At 38.5% G+C, this 20,099-nt stretch overlaps 1 protein-coding gene and 1 long non-coding RNA gene across 3 annotated transcripts in view; one reads left to right on the forward strand and one right to left on the reverse strand.

Annotated features, from left to right (window-relative positions):
• Window positions 1-20,099, forward strand: part of LOC590497 (protein FAM193A) — a 50,789-nt gene that overhangs the window by 15,903 nt on the left and 14,787 nt on the right. For both annotated transcript variants that reach the window (XM_030986146.1, XM_030986147.1), the window contains 12 exons: window positions 2,601-2,756; window positions 8,138-8,227; window positions 11,493-11,796; window positions 13,067-13,332; window positions 14,061-14,245; window positions 14,618-14,705; window positions 15,265-15,470; window positions 16,009-16,257; window positions 16,439-16,655; window positions 17,178-18,192; window positions 18,853-18,997; window positions 19,747-19,897. In XM_030986146.1, the coding sequence (XP_030842006.1) occupies window positions 2,601-2,756; window positions 8,138-8,227; window positions 11,493-11,796; window positions 13,067-13,332; window positions 14,061-14,245; window positions 14,618-14,705; window positions 15,265-15,470; window positions 16,009-16,257; window positions 16,439-16,655; window positions 17,178-18,192; window positions 18,853-18,997; window positions 19,747-19,897 (3,072 nt within the window). The remainder of the gene's footprint in view (window positions 1-2,600; window positions 2,757-8,137; window positions 8,228-11,492; window positions 11,797-13,066; window positions 13,333-14,060; window positions 14,246-14,617; window positions 14,706-15,264; window positions 15,471-16,008; window positions 16,258-16,438; window positions 16,656-17,177; window positions 18,193-18,852; window positions 18,998-19,746; window positions 19,898-20,099) is intronic.
• LOC115924220 lies at window positions 3,260-6,823 on the reverse strand. The gene is made up of 2 exons (XR_004064219.1): window positions 5,905-6,823; window positions 3,260-5,181 (listed from the first exon to the last, which is right to left on the reverse strand). It is a non-coding gene; the product is annotated as an uncharacterized LOC115924220 (long non-coding RNA).

Consider the following 20,099-nt stretch of genomic DNA (forward strand, 5'->3'; position numbering starts at 1 on the left):
AAGACGCAATTCTGAGCTGGACGGCATCAGTTTATACAGCTCCATCTCGTCATCTTGAGGGTAGCACTGGCATATATCTTCCTGTAGCCCCTCCCATTTTGCTTTATATCTGTCTACCCCTCTATACTTATTGTATATTTTACTACATTTGTTAGAAAAGCGATGCTAGATAATTTTTGTTTTAATAAGAAATAAAATCAGATTCACATATTGCAGTGTACATGTGTATTTGCTTATGTAGGCAATAAATATTCATATTTATGTACAGTACATACAAAGTGACAGTGTACATGTACATGTATGTACCCCCATTGTGTCGTAGCTCTGAATTCATGACATCACCATTGTATCATTTGTTTAAACTGGGATTTCCCCAAATGCAAAGGATTGCATTATTACCAACGCAAAGGGGAAAATATCTTTAAGAGTACATGTATGTACAGGTGTACATGGAAGGAATTGCATTATTCCTCATTAGTATGGCCCCATGTTAAGTTTAAGGATTCTCATGAATTATTCTGACCTATATGTACTGTAGATGTAGATATTCTCGTGCACCCCCCCCCCCTCCCCCAATCAATTTGCTGATTGCTCCCTGCACAGCCACCCTCAAAGGTTTGTGCAGATCACGGACAGACAGGTGTCTATGTTAAGCCTCGGTCACAAATGCCATTACGAACTGCTACGAACGCCTTACGAATGATTTTCAGACAATGGAAGTTCGGGAAGACAATGGTAAAACAGAGATTTGTACGAAATTATCGTTGGTACGAACCTTTGTGACCGTAGCATAATGTACATGTACATGTAAAAACTGTACAGGCACATGGAGGCTCAGGCATAGGCCCGTGGATTTTTTGCTTGTCTGATGCATGCTGGGGTTTACATCCTGGGCCTGGGACATGAATTATGTGTTACATTTCATTGTTCAATATTCTATTAGACTTAGAGGAAGGGAAAAGATAAAAACAAAACAAAACACAAACTGATAACTTATATTTACACCTATAGAAACCCAGGCCCTGTTTCATAAAACTTGTTGAATCAATAACAAATGCTAAATTTCTGTAACATCTTTGCTCTCAGCCAATCAAATGCCACCATTTCAGTAAACTGTCATTGTAACTTGTCATTGATAACAAGTTTTATGAAACATGGCCCAGGTGCAATATGGTGTGAACAAGTACACTGAACCACCACAGCACATGGAGATTTACTCATTCCTGTACGTTTCTCCTAAGGAATTTTAGAAATGCAACATGGGGGAAAAAGAGCTGTCAGTCATAGTTGAGGTTGGGGGCAGAAGAAGGGTATAGGAGAAGGGTACAGGGAAACTAAGGATACATAGTGTAGGAGGCTGACATTATTTGCTTACGGATGAGATTACGTATACAGTACATGAACGTATACATGTTTGTAGGTTAGGATTGGGGCGATGAGGGGCAACATTAATCGTCAACTTTGCAGTCTTGACCACAGATTTGACATGTAAATATATTTGTTAAAAACATTTTTGAGCATTTTTAAAACTATGTACATGAACGAGTTGAATTTAATTTGTCCTCAGTAAAATGAGTTTGTATTCAGGAATGCCCATCTTTTACTTTCCATTATATGCATAAGCCTGTAATGAAAATTTTCATAGAAAGAATTACTTGTAAGCAGTTTTGAAATGGTAGCAGCCATGCAATAAAGCAGTATGTGTACAGTACATTGTCAAATTTAAGAATTGTAGGAAACTCAAAAGTTCTAGAAACAGTGCTTTACATGTAGGAAATGTGAAAACAATTGTAGCTGATATTTGTTTTAAATTTCAAGAAATCTTGGAAAAAAACTTGCCAATTTGCAGGAGAAAACAAAAAGAGGACAGACAGAAAGAGAGATTGGCCTTGCTGGTATCCCTTTAATTTGTTGTCCCAGACGGCTTCCTGTTTGGCAGGAATTTTGCCAATGAAGGAGAGAGGATGAATCAAACATTACGCCAAGTGCCAATGTTTTCATCTTATTAAATGAACCGTAGTCTACTTTTAACTGCCAGATGTGTTTTTTTTTTTTTTTGGGGGGGGGGGGGGGGGAATCAAGGTGCATCATGAAATTCATGTGTGTAAATAATACAATCATTGTTTACAAGGGGAAGAAATTGTGCACTAACTTCGTCATTAGTGTTTATGCATGGCTAATATTGGGCATTGATATGGATTGGAGATTCGGAGGAGGGCTGTGAAATTGACACTAACATTCATGATGGTTAATTTTGTTAAATGTGAGCAGCATTTAATAAGGCTACATACATGTAGTACATTTGTAGATCAATTCAGAGAGACTATTTTCTTTGTGTTGTAAACAATTCACATTGTAAACAGCTTTGCATGACTTTACAAGTTGTAGCATCTAGGCAAGGAAGGAATAAACTATTACATGTATGATTGATGAGCAATGTTTTTTCCAAAGTTATTTTTTATTTTCTACATTTCATGCAGCACTACCACGATTGATAGCGGGTGCTGATTGCTTGATTTATGATTTAAAAAAAACAACTTTGTCTGATGTTAAAACAATTATCATTACAATAAAAATTTCTTTTCACTTTTGTCTTGCAGCCGATGAGCCAGATGCCTCGCAGTCACAACCCCTACCTGGACAGAGAGCATTGCCTGCTATGTCGCCGTGAGAGGCCAGACCCTCCAGCTAATCGCATCCCCCCTGGGGTCGGAGGAAGTGAGAAGGAAAACAACAGGCAGTTACCCATTACACAGGTAGGAAGCTGTGAGGGATGGAGAGTGGAATGGTTGGGGAAATTTCAACCTTACTGACAAGTTTGACCAGATGCCTTTTGGGACGCATTTGAACCTTTTGGTGACATTCATGCTTATTAAAGATTTGCTGATTTGAATATGTTAAATATGTGGGCATTTCCATGTTAAGTGGGTACTTCTGTGATGTAAATATGGTCAAAATTGTTTTCACCCCTAGAGCAATCAAATTTCTCCCTTTGCTTGTCCAATATCTATATTCTATATTTTTATGAGGGAAAAGATAAGTGTGATTTCATGTTAACTTTGCAGAGGTCGTAAAGTAGGACATGTATTGGGGGGAACGTATGTAACATTGGACAGAAATTTGTAACTTAAATTACCTCTGATTTATTATTTGCTCAATATATAAATGCAATGTTCATTCATGTGAGTTAAGTATCAATAAAACATCAATTTAACAATCATCTCAGATTTTGCTTCTTTTAAAAAAAAATTTTTATAGCTTTTTTTGTGAATCAGAAAAACAAATATTTAAGGAATGTTTGCAATGTATCATGTATTATTGAATGAATAAATCTTTCACACATGTTTTAATGGTGCGTACTCTATTAATTTGGTGTCACTGTGTACTGGATGTTGATGCTATGTTCATATATTCCAGGATAAAATAAAATCTAGAAGTTATAATTGTTGATGCATGTTGGAACCAATTAATAAGAATAGGGAACGTATGTAACGGTTGGACAGAACAGGCATCTAAACGTTTGTTTGAATTCTGTTTTGGGACACATATTTCATAATCAATATATTCATAAGCGTTGCATAGGTTAAAATGTTTCATTGTATTGATCATTTTAAATTGTTTTGTGTTTAGGTCATTGTAAATTCATTTTGTTTCAAATCACTGCCTGGCCAATGTTACATGTGTTCCGTATCAGAACTTCAAAAGCTGCAGATTTATGGAGAATAAGTGAAATGTGAATGGTCTTTAATTATTAAGTATAATGAAATCAATGAATTTGCCAACTGATATACGGTTTGTAAATCTGTAAAATAGATTAATTGATAGTTTTGAAATCTTATCTCACCTCTCATTAATCTTTTGACCAACTGCAAAAGCAAGCAACAAACTTCAGTGTACAACTTAAATTGTCCATGGATGAACCATTTATATAAATTTATAAAATTATGAACACCTGAATTGCAAATTCAAATTTAAAAATGATAAGATAGTAACTATAGTCACATGGAAAGAAGTTGGCACAATATAGAATAAAAGGCAAACACTAATCATTTCATTGAAATTGAAATTTCACAAAACCTTATATACAAATTTAAAAGTAGTCTAGGTGATGTCTTTAATAGTCAGTAGCCAAAATGTGTCTCGGACACAGAGCCCAATAATAACAGACTGTTAAACAATAATATTGAGCATGCATTTCACTACATGTAAGCATTAGCTTGTAATCAATTCCCATCAAGACTGGGAAAGTAGTTGACACAATATAGAATAAAAGGCAAACACTATTCATTGATATTTCACAAACATCATGTCGTTAATTACAAATTGTCTATACAGGATTTGTATGCTTTTATTCTAGAGTTCTTTTATCTGCTAACTACAATGTGTATGATATTTACCTTTTATATTTCTTAATTTTTCATAAATGCTCTATTTAATTCTATTTTTGCTCAAAATTATGATCATTCATTTCAAGTAAGTTCAAATCAAATACATGTATTTATAACAATCATTTTGATGTAATTCAGATCTGAAATTCAAAAAAGATTTGACACTGCATACTCAATGGGTTATTTTGCATATTATAATGCATCAATTCAATTGAGCATTCATTAAATATTTTCAGTAAATAATTGTGTCTTTGTGCCAATTTTCCATGAATTTTATTTGTTTTCATAACACACAAGTCTATCGAGGTGATTAAAACCTTACTGAAGTACAACGTGAGAACAATAAATTAGCACGATCCAGCCATTTAATCATGTCTCCTTTTTAACATCAATACACGCAGTTCTAGGTTTTCCTCTTACACGAGAGTCAGAGAATATTGTAAGGATTTTAAAACCGATGGTTTGGGACGATATCGGGTGTGCTGGACTTTACACAAGTTCTCTGAAGAAGTTGGAATGACTCGATTCATTATTAACCAATCTATGAGTAATAAGACATTCATAAATTGTATGGAACAAGTCATGATTCTGGGGAGAGTTCTGCAAAGGTGAAAAATTGTAATCTAGTGCTGCTGATGTCTTCCCGAAGGACAGGGTTAGGCATTTTCTTCACTATCTGTTTTCTACATTCCCGAGACACATCCTCACGTGCTGGCCATATAAATAGCCCCGGATGAGACTCCGACTCGGCCATGTACTTGATGACAAGATCTTCTCCCACAACATCTTTCACCTGAAATCAAAAGAATTAAAGATGAAAAAAATCATGAGTTTAAAATCCATTGTGCTAATTCAAATTTAAATGTATTTGTATTTTTTTTTCTTTTTTGACTTGTTAAGATTTTCTCACGTTAATAGTAATCATGCACATTTTCACTCCAAACAGATAGATATTTCCTGGTTTTGAAACATGAAGGCATTAAATGATTAACAGAAGGATTGTAAAATATCAATGCAATGATATGACTCAGGTAATGTAGATGCAATATTTTGTATAATTTAGTGTAGGCTCAATAATGAAATAATTCTTGTGTATAAAATGTCATCCATTGAAAAGTAAAATAATTTTTTTTTTTAATGCGACCTTTTGAAGAAAACACAATTTATTGAAGATAACCAACATTAAGTAATCAAGCAAGCTGTTGGTAAGTATAAATTTGTTTTTTGTTTTTCCTGATTTAGGCAACTGCAGTTGCTTTTTTTGCGTGAGCTAAATTGGGTTGCGGTTGCACCTATTGAAAATGCGAGATCGGCGAGAGTTACCAGTGTTGCATACATGAAAAGCTACATATGGGACTGTAATGTAATAATATCACTACACGTTAAAATTTAGCACTAGCAGACCAGAAGAGGAAAATATAATCGTACACCACTAAAGTTACACATGACTCATTTTCGGAAACATATTATGATCTTTTACTGTATTTCAAAAAGATTTTGAATAACAAATACGTACCATTCCACGATTTTCAAAGCCTAATCTAATTACGATCGGATGTCGTCTGCTGCTCACGTCCGACACGTACGTAAATAGGACAGAAAACATGTTCTGTCATACGTGCGTACGTGTCGTTCTAACTACCAGCAACCGTGAACGTACGCACAAACTGGACAGAAGTTATATAGAGCTACACGGCCCCGCGATTGTAGAAGTCAGCGCATGGATTGCAAGTACAATCAAACGTTGCAGTGCCTTGGTTCACTTGACTGATACGTGGATTATCCATGCGTCATATTCGCGGACGCCACGGTCCGGTTTTTTAGTTGTTACGTACGTTCGTGAGTTGGACCGAATATTGCACTCCAAATTTTGAATAGATTTTATCTCTATTTGCGTTTATTTTGACGATTTTTTTCTTGGTCTACATTTCAACCTTCATCAAAAGAGTTGCAAAGCACATAAAACTGTTGGGTGACACAACTAATAATTGTGGGAAAATTCACTCTGAACGTACGTAACACAGGTGGACAGAATCTCTCATTCAGCCAATGTAATTTTCAACTCTCTCACTCTCCCTCTTTAAAGCTCAATCGCCGTAACTATGATCAATGCCGTAATCCACCCGCATCAAAATCTCTTTTCAAAACATGAAACATCAATTTCTTTTTAGAATTTTTATTTGCATCACCCTCAAAATCACACCACTCAACATTTACTGATTGTACTTTGGAATTTTTAATAATAATCATTAAAGAAAAGAGGACAACACAACCAAATGACATTATTAGTGCATGGAATTGTCTTTTTTATTTCTTTATACCATCAACAATGAAAATAAAAACACAGAAAGCCACAGGATATTTATTTAATTTTTCTGTAAGCGCTTTATTCTTTCACACACAGAAGTACCCTATTACCGTGGAAATGCCCATATGCTAAAAATATTTAGCAAAGTGCATTCATGATGCACTGTGAAAATATGGAATGTACAGTCATTTTCTTGGAATTTGGTTTTGAGGAAGTCATACCCAGTTTGTACATCCATCACTGTAGGTGATAACACACAATCAAGGAAATATCATTTAGGAAGGTGTGATCCTTCAGTTTTCTGTACATTTCCTTGTATTCGTTTACCAAGATGATGGAGGGGGAAGGGGGGGGGGGTGGGAGGTAAAAAGTGGAACAGCTCACACATGTACAGTAAACCACATTATTCATACCCCTTAAAATTTGTTTCCCCCACTATACATGTAACTCAAGAATGAAAGATGGACTGGTTAAATTAGGGCCTTTGTTGAATACTGCTAGATGTAAGCTTTAAAATGTCACATCACAAGAAACATAAACACATACAGTACTTAAAAAATTACAAAACTTGGTAAGGGTATGAATAAATATAATTGTTGACTACAAACTCATGTATAAAATAGTATGGTTACACATCAAGAAAAAAAATCTTTGGGTATCAGTTGTGACAAGAGAAGGTGTGAGATTGAGATTACAGTGAAATTGAAGCTGTCCCTCCCTAAAAAAATAACAGAAAAGGGGAGGATAGCTCATGAATACATACAAAACCAGGAAAAAGCATGGTACCTGTAGAACCTTGATTATGCAATATGCATGCATATTGTGAGTCATATTGCATTTGCCATGCAAAGTACATCTTCATCATTTTGGCAGTGTACATTAATGCTCCCATGACTTATGTGTGAACTCTCCTTGTGAGTTGGCTAGAGCTTGCCTGTTGTGAATTCAATTAAACAAATTGGCACAAATATGTATAGAGGAGGGAGTGTACTCTCTGAGAGATAAGGAGAGTGTATTTTTACTACTTGATGCAGAGAGGTCACAGAACATTGTGATAATGTGATCACACAAACAATCTAAACGATGCAATATATCTTTAGAATGTTCAGCCTGAATCAGAGAGAATTTGCATAAATTAGAAGGATTGTACAGCCCCCCCCCCCATTTCCTAAGAACATGCCCCTTCCCCAATCAACTCCTCCCCATAACCAGGGCTCCACAATTTTATTATTTAGGGTCTGGACTTGATTTTTTGTGTGGCCTATACTGTGCCCTTTGAAGAAATTCAGATTTTTTTTTTTTTTATTATTTTTTTTTATGGAGGGGAGGGGGGGGGGGGGCCTGGACTTTGATTTGGGGCACCTGTTTACAGTGTCGAGCTCTACTATAACGACTAGTTACAATTTTATACCTTTTTCTATGTTCTTGTCTTCATGTAAAGATGCCCCTTTGGTTGTGTCCCGACTGCCGTCGTACTGTAGAGGAGGAAGAGGCTCATTCCACCAAAAACTTTGGTCCATCAGCCATTGGGGTAAGTCAGAGGATGGCTCTATCCTCAGCAAGATTGTACTTGCCACCTTACTAAGAGCAACATAATCTTGTTAAATACCCTGTTATGGGCTAGTTGGATTCAGTTACTTTTTAAAGTTTTGCTAAGAAAGAGCTTTTGGTCTGGGTATAACATTTTAGTAGGATTTGGGCCAATTTGATTTTGAAGAGAGAAACAAATTGCACTTCAGGAGTTAACCTCAAGAGTAATAAATCTTTCTACCTGTCCATAGAGGGAGGTATTGGTCTAGATTTAGTATAAATCTTAGAACAAGAGTGCAGGTATAATCTTGAAATAGGAGGTAGGCCTACATGTATGTTTCTTTACAACCATTATTAAAATGCTCTTTTGTTATTGTGATCTATTTACATATTTCTCTAGCTAGACCATTATGCATCTCTAAATGACTGCCGTATGTTAAACGTACATGTAAATTCAAACAGTTTGGTTGTGACGTAAAGCAGATTGATTGAATAAGACATTAAATTGGGGGAATACCTCTCAATAGGGAAATATGTCCAGAATAGAAAGACTACTCCTTTGAGTCATTACAAGAAATGGGCTCAGTAAACTGCACTGGTCAGGCCACCAGTGAAAATAAACGTTGATTTGATAGTAAACATATTCTTTTGTAATGGCATTTACAACATGCTTGACTGTTCATTGGTTTGTACCTGTAGTTGAACTTAATTAGATGCAGTTACTTTTCAAAGTTGACCTGAAGTTATGAGATGGCTCATATTGTGTGACAAATACATCCATTTCCCCCAAGCATATACTGCGAGCCTCTAGTACCCACCGATGAAGCATTTGTAGAGAAACCCTCCTGAACCTGAAAGAATTGTCTCGGCTTTTGTGTTCTCATTTCATTGACATTCAGGAAGTTACTTTGACACTATTTATAGTTAGTAATCAGGGAGTCACAGCGTCAGGTTTCCTTTTTCTTTTTTCTTCTTTCTCTCTGATTGGGAGGGTTAAAGCTTTAAAGTTCTTGTTGATGAGTCAACTCAAGTGCCCACAGGAGGCCGATTCCCACTCATAAATACTCTTTTAAAGAAGACCTAAAAATCTAGCATTATAAGCACACAGTAATCTTGCTGTTTGGTACTGTGAGTCTTTTCACCAAATGTTTGCAACATTGATTGTACCAATGCCATGTATGCATTTCAGGTAAAGCAAGAAGATTTATACTTGCTGTTGTAAAATTCTCCACTCACTATCATGTCTATACTGTGCTTGCTGTCTTATTAAAGACCCCCCCCCCCCCAGAATTAGATTCTTTGAAGTCATGGGTTTGTGTGATCCAAAGGAGTAACGAGCGATATAGCTCTGGAAAGCTCCTAAATAGCTCTGGTAAACTGATCAAAGAGCCCTAGTAATTGAAAAAAAAACAACATAAAATCACACTTTGTATCACGCCGAATCCTAAAGTAGCTTCTGTGGACAGAAAATCATTTTTTACACTAGTGTGAATGTTTGCAAGAGTGCTTTAAAGGTACTGTGTCCCATTTGCAGGCCCAAAAAATGAAAGTTAAATTCCAACTGCATTTGAAAGATAATACTAATTTAGAACTTCCCCAAAAAAGGCGGGGCTTGAAAATGTCTTCAAGTGGGAAAATAACGACTATTAGTTGTCAAATCAACTTTAGGGCTATAGAGCCCAAAAGTAATAGTCTTGATTTTCAGATAATTGTACCGAATGGTCATACGTTTTATGCTGCGCAAAGATTCTATCAGTTTAATCTTGGCCATCACAAGAAGTGGGTTATTGATGTAGACAAATACTCATGTACCCTTTACAACTCTTTTCATGTATGTTATTACCAAAGAAGAAAAAAAGCCAGTCAGTCACTCAATAGTGTCTGACAGTGAAGTCTAGCAAGTAAACGGGTTTCCTTGCATAATTTGAATATGAGGACACTGCTAACGTTTAAATTTCACAGATAGGACATACATGACATATTCATAATTCCTGCAAAGTTCTACAGAATTTGAGGTTGGCTGCAAAAGGGACATAGTACCTTTAACAGCTCTAGATTTATGTTGGCAGTGCACCACCTCCTGTGTTTATCAACATGAATTCAGAATAGTAGACAGCAAACTCGATGTACATGTATCTTGCCCAAAATTGAGTACTTTTCATGGAACTATCTCCATGCTCCATGTATTGTGACATTTGTCAGGTGAGGGAAATGAATTTGTAATTGACAGTGGTTGATAATTGGAAGTGCCAGTATAACCAATATCTTGTGGTATTTTCTTAAATGTAACAACCTTCAGAGGCAAAAAATGGCAGTGACATTAGCCTATGAATATGTATTATATGTCACATGTACTGTAGAACAAGGGAATGCTTGTACATGTACATGAAGTGTGTAAATTATTTGATCACATCTTCTACACAATTTTAAAAAATTAGTGTTTATGATCTGAGAGCTTGGCAAAGGCTAGTCCATTATTGCCTAACAAACCTTTTCATAGAAAAAATGCAAAAACCTACATTCTGGAAATTTGTGCCAGATATATTTCCTGTGGAGTATAAAGGAAGTTGAATTAAAAAAAAAGGAGGCTGCTGTACATTAGCATTTTTCTTATTCAGTTTCTATCCTATTGCTTGTTGGGCTCAATGTGGAAAAAATGTGTTTGATAAAAACTGTCTGTTTTCAATGTACTTTAGTCAAGTGTGGAGAACATACATGTTCAGAAATGGAACTAGGTTTTACTTTCTGATTAAAATGGTCTTGTATACTTTCATGTTATTCATCTGAATGGTACTTCTTAATTACAACAATCTCATATTCTTTAGTCTTTATGATGTGTTTTGGACTTTGTGATCTTAATTATTTTATATTCTTTCAGCACAATGGTCTCTGTTTTAATAGACCAGTTCATGGTTAGCACATGTCCCAAATGACCCTGAATATCCACATATCTTCAAAACATGAAGAGGTCCCATTTTGTACATTTTTAAATGATCACTCTTACAGTGATGGAGGTGCTACATAATTAGCCTTTGTTTCCCCTTTTCAAAGAATACTTCCACCTGTGTATCATGGAGTGCACTGCTTGTGCATAAACAAATATTGATTACATAATTTTCATGAGCACGTACGTATCCAGTATTTTGTTTCCGTTTATTTCACAACTTGGTTCGCAATGAATTTTATTTGCTCATGCTCAGACTGCAACTATGAACTGGCTTATTAACAATCCTAATTGTATTATTCGTTATCTTTTATGTTCTCAGGAGTTGTTTCTACCTTCAGCGCCAGCCCTCATCACCGGTCTCCAGAACCTGGACGGAGCATTCAGCTCCTCCCCTGGGATGGGAGGAGACTCCTCGTCCGTGGTAACCAGTACCAGTGGAGGCAAGGGAGGAGTAGGGGTTGGAGGAGGGAGCGGAGACGGGCCATGCCAGTGCGAGCCGTGTAGGGAGAGGAGGGAGATAGCAGCTGAGCAGGAGCACTCTCGTCAGCAGCTCGGGGAGTGCTGGACGGAGCTGAGTCACCTGGTGCGCTGTGTCTACTGGGAGGCAGGGACCTCCCTAACAGGTAGGCTGGCTGAACAACCTTTATTAATTTTTATACATGATACAGTCAAACCTGCTTTAGAGACCACCTGTCTACAAAGACCACCTATCTCCAAAGACCATATGTTTTGTTTCCCTAGAAAATGGTTTCTCATTGAAACAAGTACTAAAGGAACCTGTCTACAAAGACCACTTTTTGTGTTTCCCTTGGGCAGTCGCTGTAGACCGGTTTGACTGTGTAACTAAGCTTTACAATCTGCATTTTCTCACTGTATGTTGTTTTATTTACCTGATCACATCATACCTAAATTGATATATTTCACAAAATTAAACACAGGGAGTATATCCTACTAGAGCCAATGTAGCTTGAGCATAGGTATAAACTTGTTACAGGAATTATCCTTGCTCTTGCTATCAACACATGTATCTGTATTACATGAATATGCTGGTATCCTATAACCAGACAGTTTTTCAAAATTGTTAATATGTGAGGGTTGCCATAAAGTATGCCAGCTGTCTGTTTCATATTCTTGAGACAGCTCATGAGATTTTTCCAGCCAAAACTTGTAAACCACGCTGATCGCATTATCAATTAAAAAGGAGCTTGAAGAAAGGCCTTTCACCTCCTCTGACACGCCCTAAAGATAAAGTGGAGTACAGTTCATGCAATTGCATTTTCAAAGAATCTGTCAAGAAGTTATTACATCGTAGGAAAGGTTGATATGTATGCGTAGTACATTGCGAACTTACTACATCGAGCTGAAAATCAGAGTGGAAAAAAAAACCCAAAAAACAACACATTTCCATGTATAGTAGGATTACACTAATGTGGCATCAAATTTGGTCCAAAGTTTTAAAATATGGGGCATTTCAAGAGCCAGCCTTTTGATGTGACATTGCTTCTATGATAACTTCTACACAGAAATAGAAAGAATGAGAAAGTTTACAAATGTTATTTCACCTCTACCACAACTTCATCTTCTCTTTAAATGGTGGTGGCTTCCTATATGGTGCATTTCCATCATGCTCCTGGTGCTCCCACATTATTATCTCAGTCATAGCGGAGCAGCAAGGTATGTTGTGCTCCAGTATATGGGGTATCATTTACAATGTAATAGAGAATAGCAAGCATGTATCACTGCCTTGTCAAAGGATGTTAGTGAAAGAAAAGGACGTTAATGCCAGGCTAGCCTTTGAACCCTCGATGCTTTGATTGAGAGTCAAGTGAATGAACCACTATACCTCGTCACCTCCATTTCAAAAGCCACTTCTTCTGTTATCATTTTTCATAGGTGAGGAGAGCACAACCAAGCTGAGTCTGCCACGCATGAAGGAACTCGTCCATCGTCTCTGCGCCCACGACCCCCATCTACTCTACACGAGGCTGGAGGCGGAGGTGGAGGACTTCATCAAGGAGATGAGGGAGAGGCTCCTCAAGCAGCTAGACGGGGGCTTTAGGACCCCGCCTCTTGCCAAGCAGTTCATCACCATGCTCCTGGAGGAGTACGCGGCGCTATGTTCGGCTGCTCAGACGCTCCTCGCTATCTTAGAAGAGTTGGTGAGTTTTTTTGACAAAGTTAGTAATGAGGAAGTTCTTAGAAGAGCTGGAGTGCAAAGGAAAATGATACGTGAGATGTTGATTACGCAGTTGAAGTTCATGTATCACATTATATGTGAAGAAGGCCTAGAGAATCTTGCTTTGACAGGGAAAATTGTGGGAAGGAGGAGTAGGGGAAGAAGGAGGATACTTTGGATGGACAGTCTGCAGAGAGAGAGGAGTGAAAGAACTGGGAGTGGTACTAATAGAGAAGGCTAGGAGCCGAGGGTTGTGGAACAGCATGATCGCCAAAGTCAATCGATATAATATGACACTTGAGAGAGAGAGTGAATTTTATGTCTTTTCATTGAAATCATGAACTTGGTCAATTGTGATTGGTTTGCTCGTTTGATATTTGCTTTTACCTGAAAGTTTAAAAGTTATCTTAAGTTTCAACCATAGGCAAGTGGAGATTGTTGTTTGCAACAGTGCATTAACCTGGTCTTGAAGACCTTTGCTCTGTCTGCTGAACCACTATGTACAGGTACATCTGTAATGTCTAAAGCGGTTGAATTGATTTCTTACGAAAGAATTTTGTATACCGGTAGCTCCCAATGTACATGTATTCCAAAGCTTCCTGTGAAGACTGCAAAAGAATCAGTCGGTCAATTCAACCAGATCACCCATATAGTTGTCTAGGAATACAAATCTGTGAGTTTGCAGAGTTTAAATATTTCTTGGTCTTTCAGGAGAAGGAGCACCTGCACAAGTTCAACCTAACGTGGCCGCTGCACAACAAACACCTGTTCCACTCCCTGATCTACATGGAGCCGGGTCTTCATGATAATCTGGGCACGCTCATCAAGCAGCTGAGGGCCGTCGCAAGTCAGAAGGAACCCTACCGCGAAGAGAGCTACTCTAACCTACTGCAGAGGTTAGTAGTACCAGTACAAAGATACCTAGGCTGCCTTTTGAATAATATCTCAAAATTAGAATAAATCTATAACACGGTTGAAAAAGCCTTAGAAAATTCAACTCAACAGCAATTTCAATAACTTTTTTTTTTATTGCTTATGGAATATTATGTTCAGATTATATGATATGCTTTCATATTGTTTGACCGTTTCAATTTGTGGTGTATGAGGCTTTTGTTTCGGTTTTACCATCTTTCATATTATTACTGTTATTATATTGTCTGAACATTCTTAAATCAGCAATTATATAACCAATGTATGGATGAATAGTTAAACGAATAAGGATTACATTTTTATTTTTTTCTTTAAATTCTTTTTCTTCATTTTTCCAGATATCTACAGTTTGACAATGACATGTCAGTGGTAGCAGTGGTATGGAGAGACTGCCTGCAGCTTATAGAAGACTATACAGATGAACAGGTAATACAAGACTCTCTCGCTCTTTTACATCACTGAAATATATTCAAATCGTCACTTTAATAAGTGAAATTGGGTGTAGAGATGTAAAGCTTTGGTTTATTTGATCCTCATCACATTTGGTAGTGTTTGGTTTGCTGAGTACTTCAGTGTGCAGTCATTCCCATGTCTCTCAAGACATTGAGCATGTCCGAACTTACATAATGAATACTACTCATGTAAGGCTGCTAGGTATGCACATTTACCATTTGAAACCTTGTGTAACCATCGATCTTTGATTGAGAAAAATAAATAATGACCTCCCATCAGAATTTCTCTTTTCACTCAAGTTGACTAGATTTGAATTTTACTTTATGCATGTGTTCTAAAGAAAGAGAATGTAAAGGCTAGGCAAATCATGGCTGCTTTTTCTTTTGTATTTAAGCTTATTGATGAAGGTCCTTATGTGAAGGTATGAAGTGACAAGAAAATTTACCACATTGTTTGCACAATTTTATTCAGTATGCACATTTTTTTTAAGCAGAGACTTATTATCACCTATCCTTTTCCCATTATCCCTCAGGAGTTGTACAAAGGGAAGGAAGCCCTCAACCGCTCATGGGATACGGGTGTCACGACGACGAGGCCACGCCCACTATCCTGCGAGGCCACCAAATCGACCAATAACAGGAATCTGTTCCAGTGCCACTCAGCATTGATAAATCACATGGCGAATGGAGGAGGGAATCAGGAGAACAATACTAACCACAGAGGCTCCACTAAGAAAAAGTAAGTGATGACATTTTAAAACCTTATCCAGGGCAGCGTCTTACGAAACTGTCGTAAGTACAAGTCCGGCAATATCCCATTGAAATGCATGTATTAAGTTTAACACACGTTTTAATGGGATGTCGGTGAACTTGAACTTCTGAGGGTTTCGTGAGATGCTGCCCTGGGGATTTCTAGTTTTGACAAAGTTGAAATGATCAGGTTGTAGAATTGGAATACCATAGATGAGACTGGACCTATTTGTAATGTTTTGTTGTAAATGACTTTGATGTGGCTGCTTTTTGGTCATGATACATTTTAATTTAACTCTTGAACCACTATTAGAGAAAAAAGGTTAAAAGTTATTATACAACTATAATTGAGAAAACAACAATAGAATGGTACAAATAGTTTTAAGGGGCAAACAAAAGATTTGAAGAATTTTTGTGTGTGGATGTTGAGCCTCCTAAATATTACAATAAAATGTGAGAACAAATGCTAGGTAATTATCCCCCTTAGTCCAAGACAAAGAGCTATAACTATCGTTTTTTGTCTTCAGGTGCCTGTGTGATGACTGCAGTCTAAACAGACTGACCTCCAGCCTCTTGACCCCCGACCTCTACGAAGAGATTGGTCTGAAGCTGAACGAGGCAGCGCCCGGGGGCCAGCTGTCAGCCCTGGATACCTACCTTCAGTCCATCAATCCGCCTGACCTGTCTTCCACCACCTCCTCATCGGATTGCTCTTCCCAAGGCGACAGTGAAGACGTCATCCCTATCTTCTCTCGTAGTGATCTCATTCACTCCGGGTAGGTCACTTCATCTTCTAATCCACAATGCAAAAATCATAATAATTATAATAATAGTAATGATAACATTATACGGTTTTATTTACTCAGAATAGCCTCATTAGTATTAAAACCTTTGTGAAGTCAGTAAGATTACATCTCAAACATTCTAATCATATCATCTCACTATCCTGATTTACAGCTTCTGTTCTCCAAGAAGCGATGACTCTGACGACTCGGACGACCTAGACTCTGAGTCGTCGCCTTCACCGTCCCATGAGAATGCCTTTGAAGATGAAGATGACGACGGAGAAGGAAGACCGAATGAGAACTCTTCAAGGAGGGGCAGGGCGAGGTGTAGAGCATCTTACTCTGGTGGTGGGGACAGACAGAGCAATGGTGGTGGTGATGTCAAAAAGGTGCGTTTGAGTTTCACATCCTTCTTAGTCAAGGAAGCTCTCATATTTTGTTGCAAAATGCATTCTTCAAGGTCAACTGCCGAGGTAAAAGAGTTGATTCTCTGTAAAATGATATCAGTTAATGCTCATGTAGCTCTCAGCAGTTGAAGTGTTTCAGAAGAATGAAAGCAAGTTGGAAACAAAGACTATGAAGCGTGCAGTCTCATGTAATAGAGCTCAAAACAAGTACCTAAAATGCTTTTTTGGGGGTATAGGTTGTATAAGAGAAGAGTGTACTTTGAGAAACGTTTGCCCACATTCGATGATGTAGAGATGACGCAAGCAATCTAACTTTGGACGAACACTAATTTTTTCTAAAAATGTCTATTGTTTTTGTAGTCTATTGATACAGTCTTTGCGAATTGTTTCATATTCTTTAATGGATCAGATATACATTAGCAGTCATTCAAGTTGAGATAATATGAGTCACTATTGTTGGCGTTTGTGTCAAATCCAATGTTTTTTCCATCTTTTTTTTGCTAGGATTCCAATATTTCCAGTAGTCAGCCATGCGAGTGTCATGTATGTGCTGCCAACAGTCCACACCTTCCTGCTGCTGCCATGATGGCGGGCAATGTCGGGGACACCAAACCCTCGTACCTCTTCTACCCCAACCTCCAGACCCACCAACCACTAGACCTCAGCCACCCGGGCATCTCGGCCAAACACCCTCTCATCCACCCCCATCTCTACAACCTGACCTCTCAGAAACCCAACAAGATCCCCAACCACTCCCAACAAGCATTCCAGCTCAACCTCGACGCATCCGACGGGCTTCAGAACTACGGCGACTGGAACAGTGCCTACGAGAGCGCCAAGATGGTACTTCACACGCATTCTCACTCTCACTCTCACTACGGGCACGACGAGGCGCCAGACCTCATCCAGAGTGCAAAAGCAGCGATCCAGTCCAACTGCCGCGCGGAGAAGAGCGAGAACCGTTCAGCTAAGATAGTACCAGTACACCAGGGGCATCACAACTCTGAAGGGAAGACGACCAAGGAAGAGAAAGGGAAGAAGCATAGCCATGACGGCTCTGGGTCAATCAGCAATGGCATCAGCGAATGGACCAAGCAACAGAGACTAGGGCAACACCTCCACAATGACAAGGGCAAGAACTCTAGTCTAGTCGCCCAGGAGCTGTGTGCCAAGCACAATTTCCCGACAGTACCGAAGCTTCCCAACAACAATATGTTCATCTCCCCAGCCCTTCTCCAGGGTACCGATGCAACGAGCGGAGCGGTGACCCAGGAGAGTCTGGCGCAGTTCAGCTCCGGGGTTCTAACCCAGCAGGCTCTTATGACCCAGGGCATGCTGGCTGCTCAAGGGGCGGGGCTGCAGCTGCAGAATGCAGGCATTCATGTGGCTGATGTGCACCATCTCCAACAGCAGCAGCAGCAGCAGCAGCAGCATGTGCCAAGTGATGGCAAGAAGAAGAAGAAGAGTCAAGGTTGTGGGGAAGAGACGTTACCTACTGAACCCACAGTCAGATTACCTGGTAAGTTTACACTTTGGATGTCCCGTATTTATTGTTTTAAGTCCAGTAGTTCTTTACTTCTGCTCATAATCTGCTGTTATGATAATGACTTGTTGGCATGAAATTAGCATCAAGTGAAGTACAATACATACCGACATTTCTTCATGGAACACCACATACAATGCATGCAATTTTAGTTTTACTCTTATTAACATTCACACATTTAAATGACCTTGATTTCAATCAAATTGGCACATAAAGGCATAGCTTGAAGGTAGATCTAGGCCTTGTATTTTAGAGAGGGCAGTTGTGCTCAATGAACAAGGCAATGCACAAATATCTGCTAGCCCCTTCCTGGAAAATTTGAGCCAAGCAAAGCTTTTACTTTATTATGAGTATGACTTTCATACAGTGTCCTTCAAGCTCTAATGTCTTTCAAAGTCAAGTCTCTCCTTATTTAAAGCCCCACTGTACTACTTATAGCTACTTGCGCCCTCTATATAGCAAACAATGCCTAATTGGTGACCATTGGTTCCCATGATCCCCTTTTTCTTATGTTAATTGAGAGCTGATTTGATGAGATAACCAACTGTCAGTGACCTTGCAGGGTGGTCTAATACTTCCAGTAAACTAGTACAGATGGGCTTTAATCATGTTTCCTTTTGATTTCCTCTTCTCCAGATTACCTGAACGAGCAGCACCTGCACGCCTGCTCCCATCAGAACCAAATCTCCCATCCATCCGGTGTCTTGGGCGGCAATGCTGGCTTGTGTAATAGCTCCATGCAGACTACGGCTAGTACCCCAACCTCGGCCAGTGTCTGCAGGTATGTACTGCACTCAGACAACGTCCATTACTCACAATAACATGATACAGTCAAACCTGCTTTAGTGACCACCTGTCTACAAAGACCACATTTTTTGTTTTCTTTAAAATGGCTTCTCATTGAAACATGTACTAAATGAACCTGTCTACAGAGACCTCTTGTTGTGTTTCCCTTGGGCGGTCGCTATAGACAGGTTTGACTGTATTACCATATTTACAGTCAAACACACTTATACAAAACCACTCAAGGGAAACAAGAAATGTTGCCTTTGTAGCATGGGGTCTTTCTGTGTAGATGGTCTTCCTGTGCAGATGGTTGCTGAAGCAGTTTTCATTGTGTTTTGATTGTTGAGATTCAAACTTGTTTAACTTCTTTAAAATGTAACAATATTTAATAACAGATGGAAACATTGAATTCAATTAAACTAAAAGAACAGAATTTATATAAATTATCTTAAACCAAGTATAGATTACAACACCATCTGCTGGGTACCGCAAAGGTGTAAGCTCAATGTTAAGGGTCAGAGTTACCGCCTCTTGAGTTCTCAGATGGTATAGTGTAAATGAACTGAAAAGATGAAAAGTTACTCGATAAGTCGAAAATGATAGTATGTCTTGTTCATATGAACCCATGACAAATTATCAGCTGTTGACAAAAAACTCTTCACTTGTGTTACTTTGTCATGACCATTGCCACAACCATAAATCTGAGCATCACTTTTTTTCTATCAATGTCTTTCTGTCTAACAGTAGTGAGCCAGACTACGAAACACCAAACTACCAACATGACGATGACACGCCCAGTAACTATGACGACAAGGACTCCAACGCATCCAGCACTACGAGGGAGAGGGAGTCTAAACATTGTGAATGCTGCTATTGTGAATTCTTCGGTCAGGGGGTAAGTGGAAAATGTTATCTTAAAAAGCCCCACTGCACTACTTATAGCTAATTGCGCCCTCTATATAGCAAACAATGCCTAAGAGGTGACCGTTGGTCCCCCATGGTCCCCTTTTTATTCTTATGTTAATTGAGAGCTGATTTGATGAGATAACCACCTGTCAGTGCAGGGAGGTCGAATTCCTCCTGGCCAAACTAGTGCA

Source organism: Strongylocentrotus purpuratus, unplaced genomic scaffold (genome assembly GCF_000002235.5).
Source record: "Strongylocentrotus purpuratus isolate Spur 01 unplaced genomic scaffold, Spur_5.0 spur5_scaffold_15, whole genome shotgun sequence".
Lineage (NCBI taxonomy): Eukaryota > Metazoa > Echinodermata > Echinoidea > Camarodonta > Strongylocentrotidae > Strongylocentrotus > Strongylocentrotus purpuratus.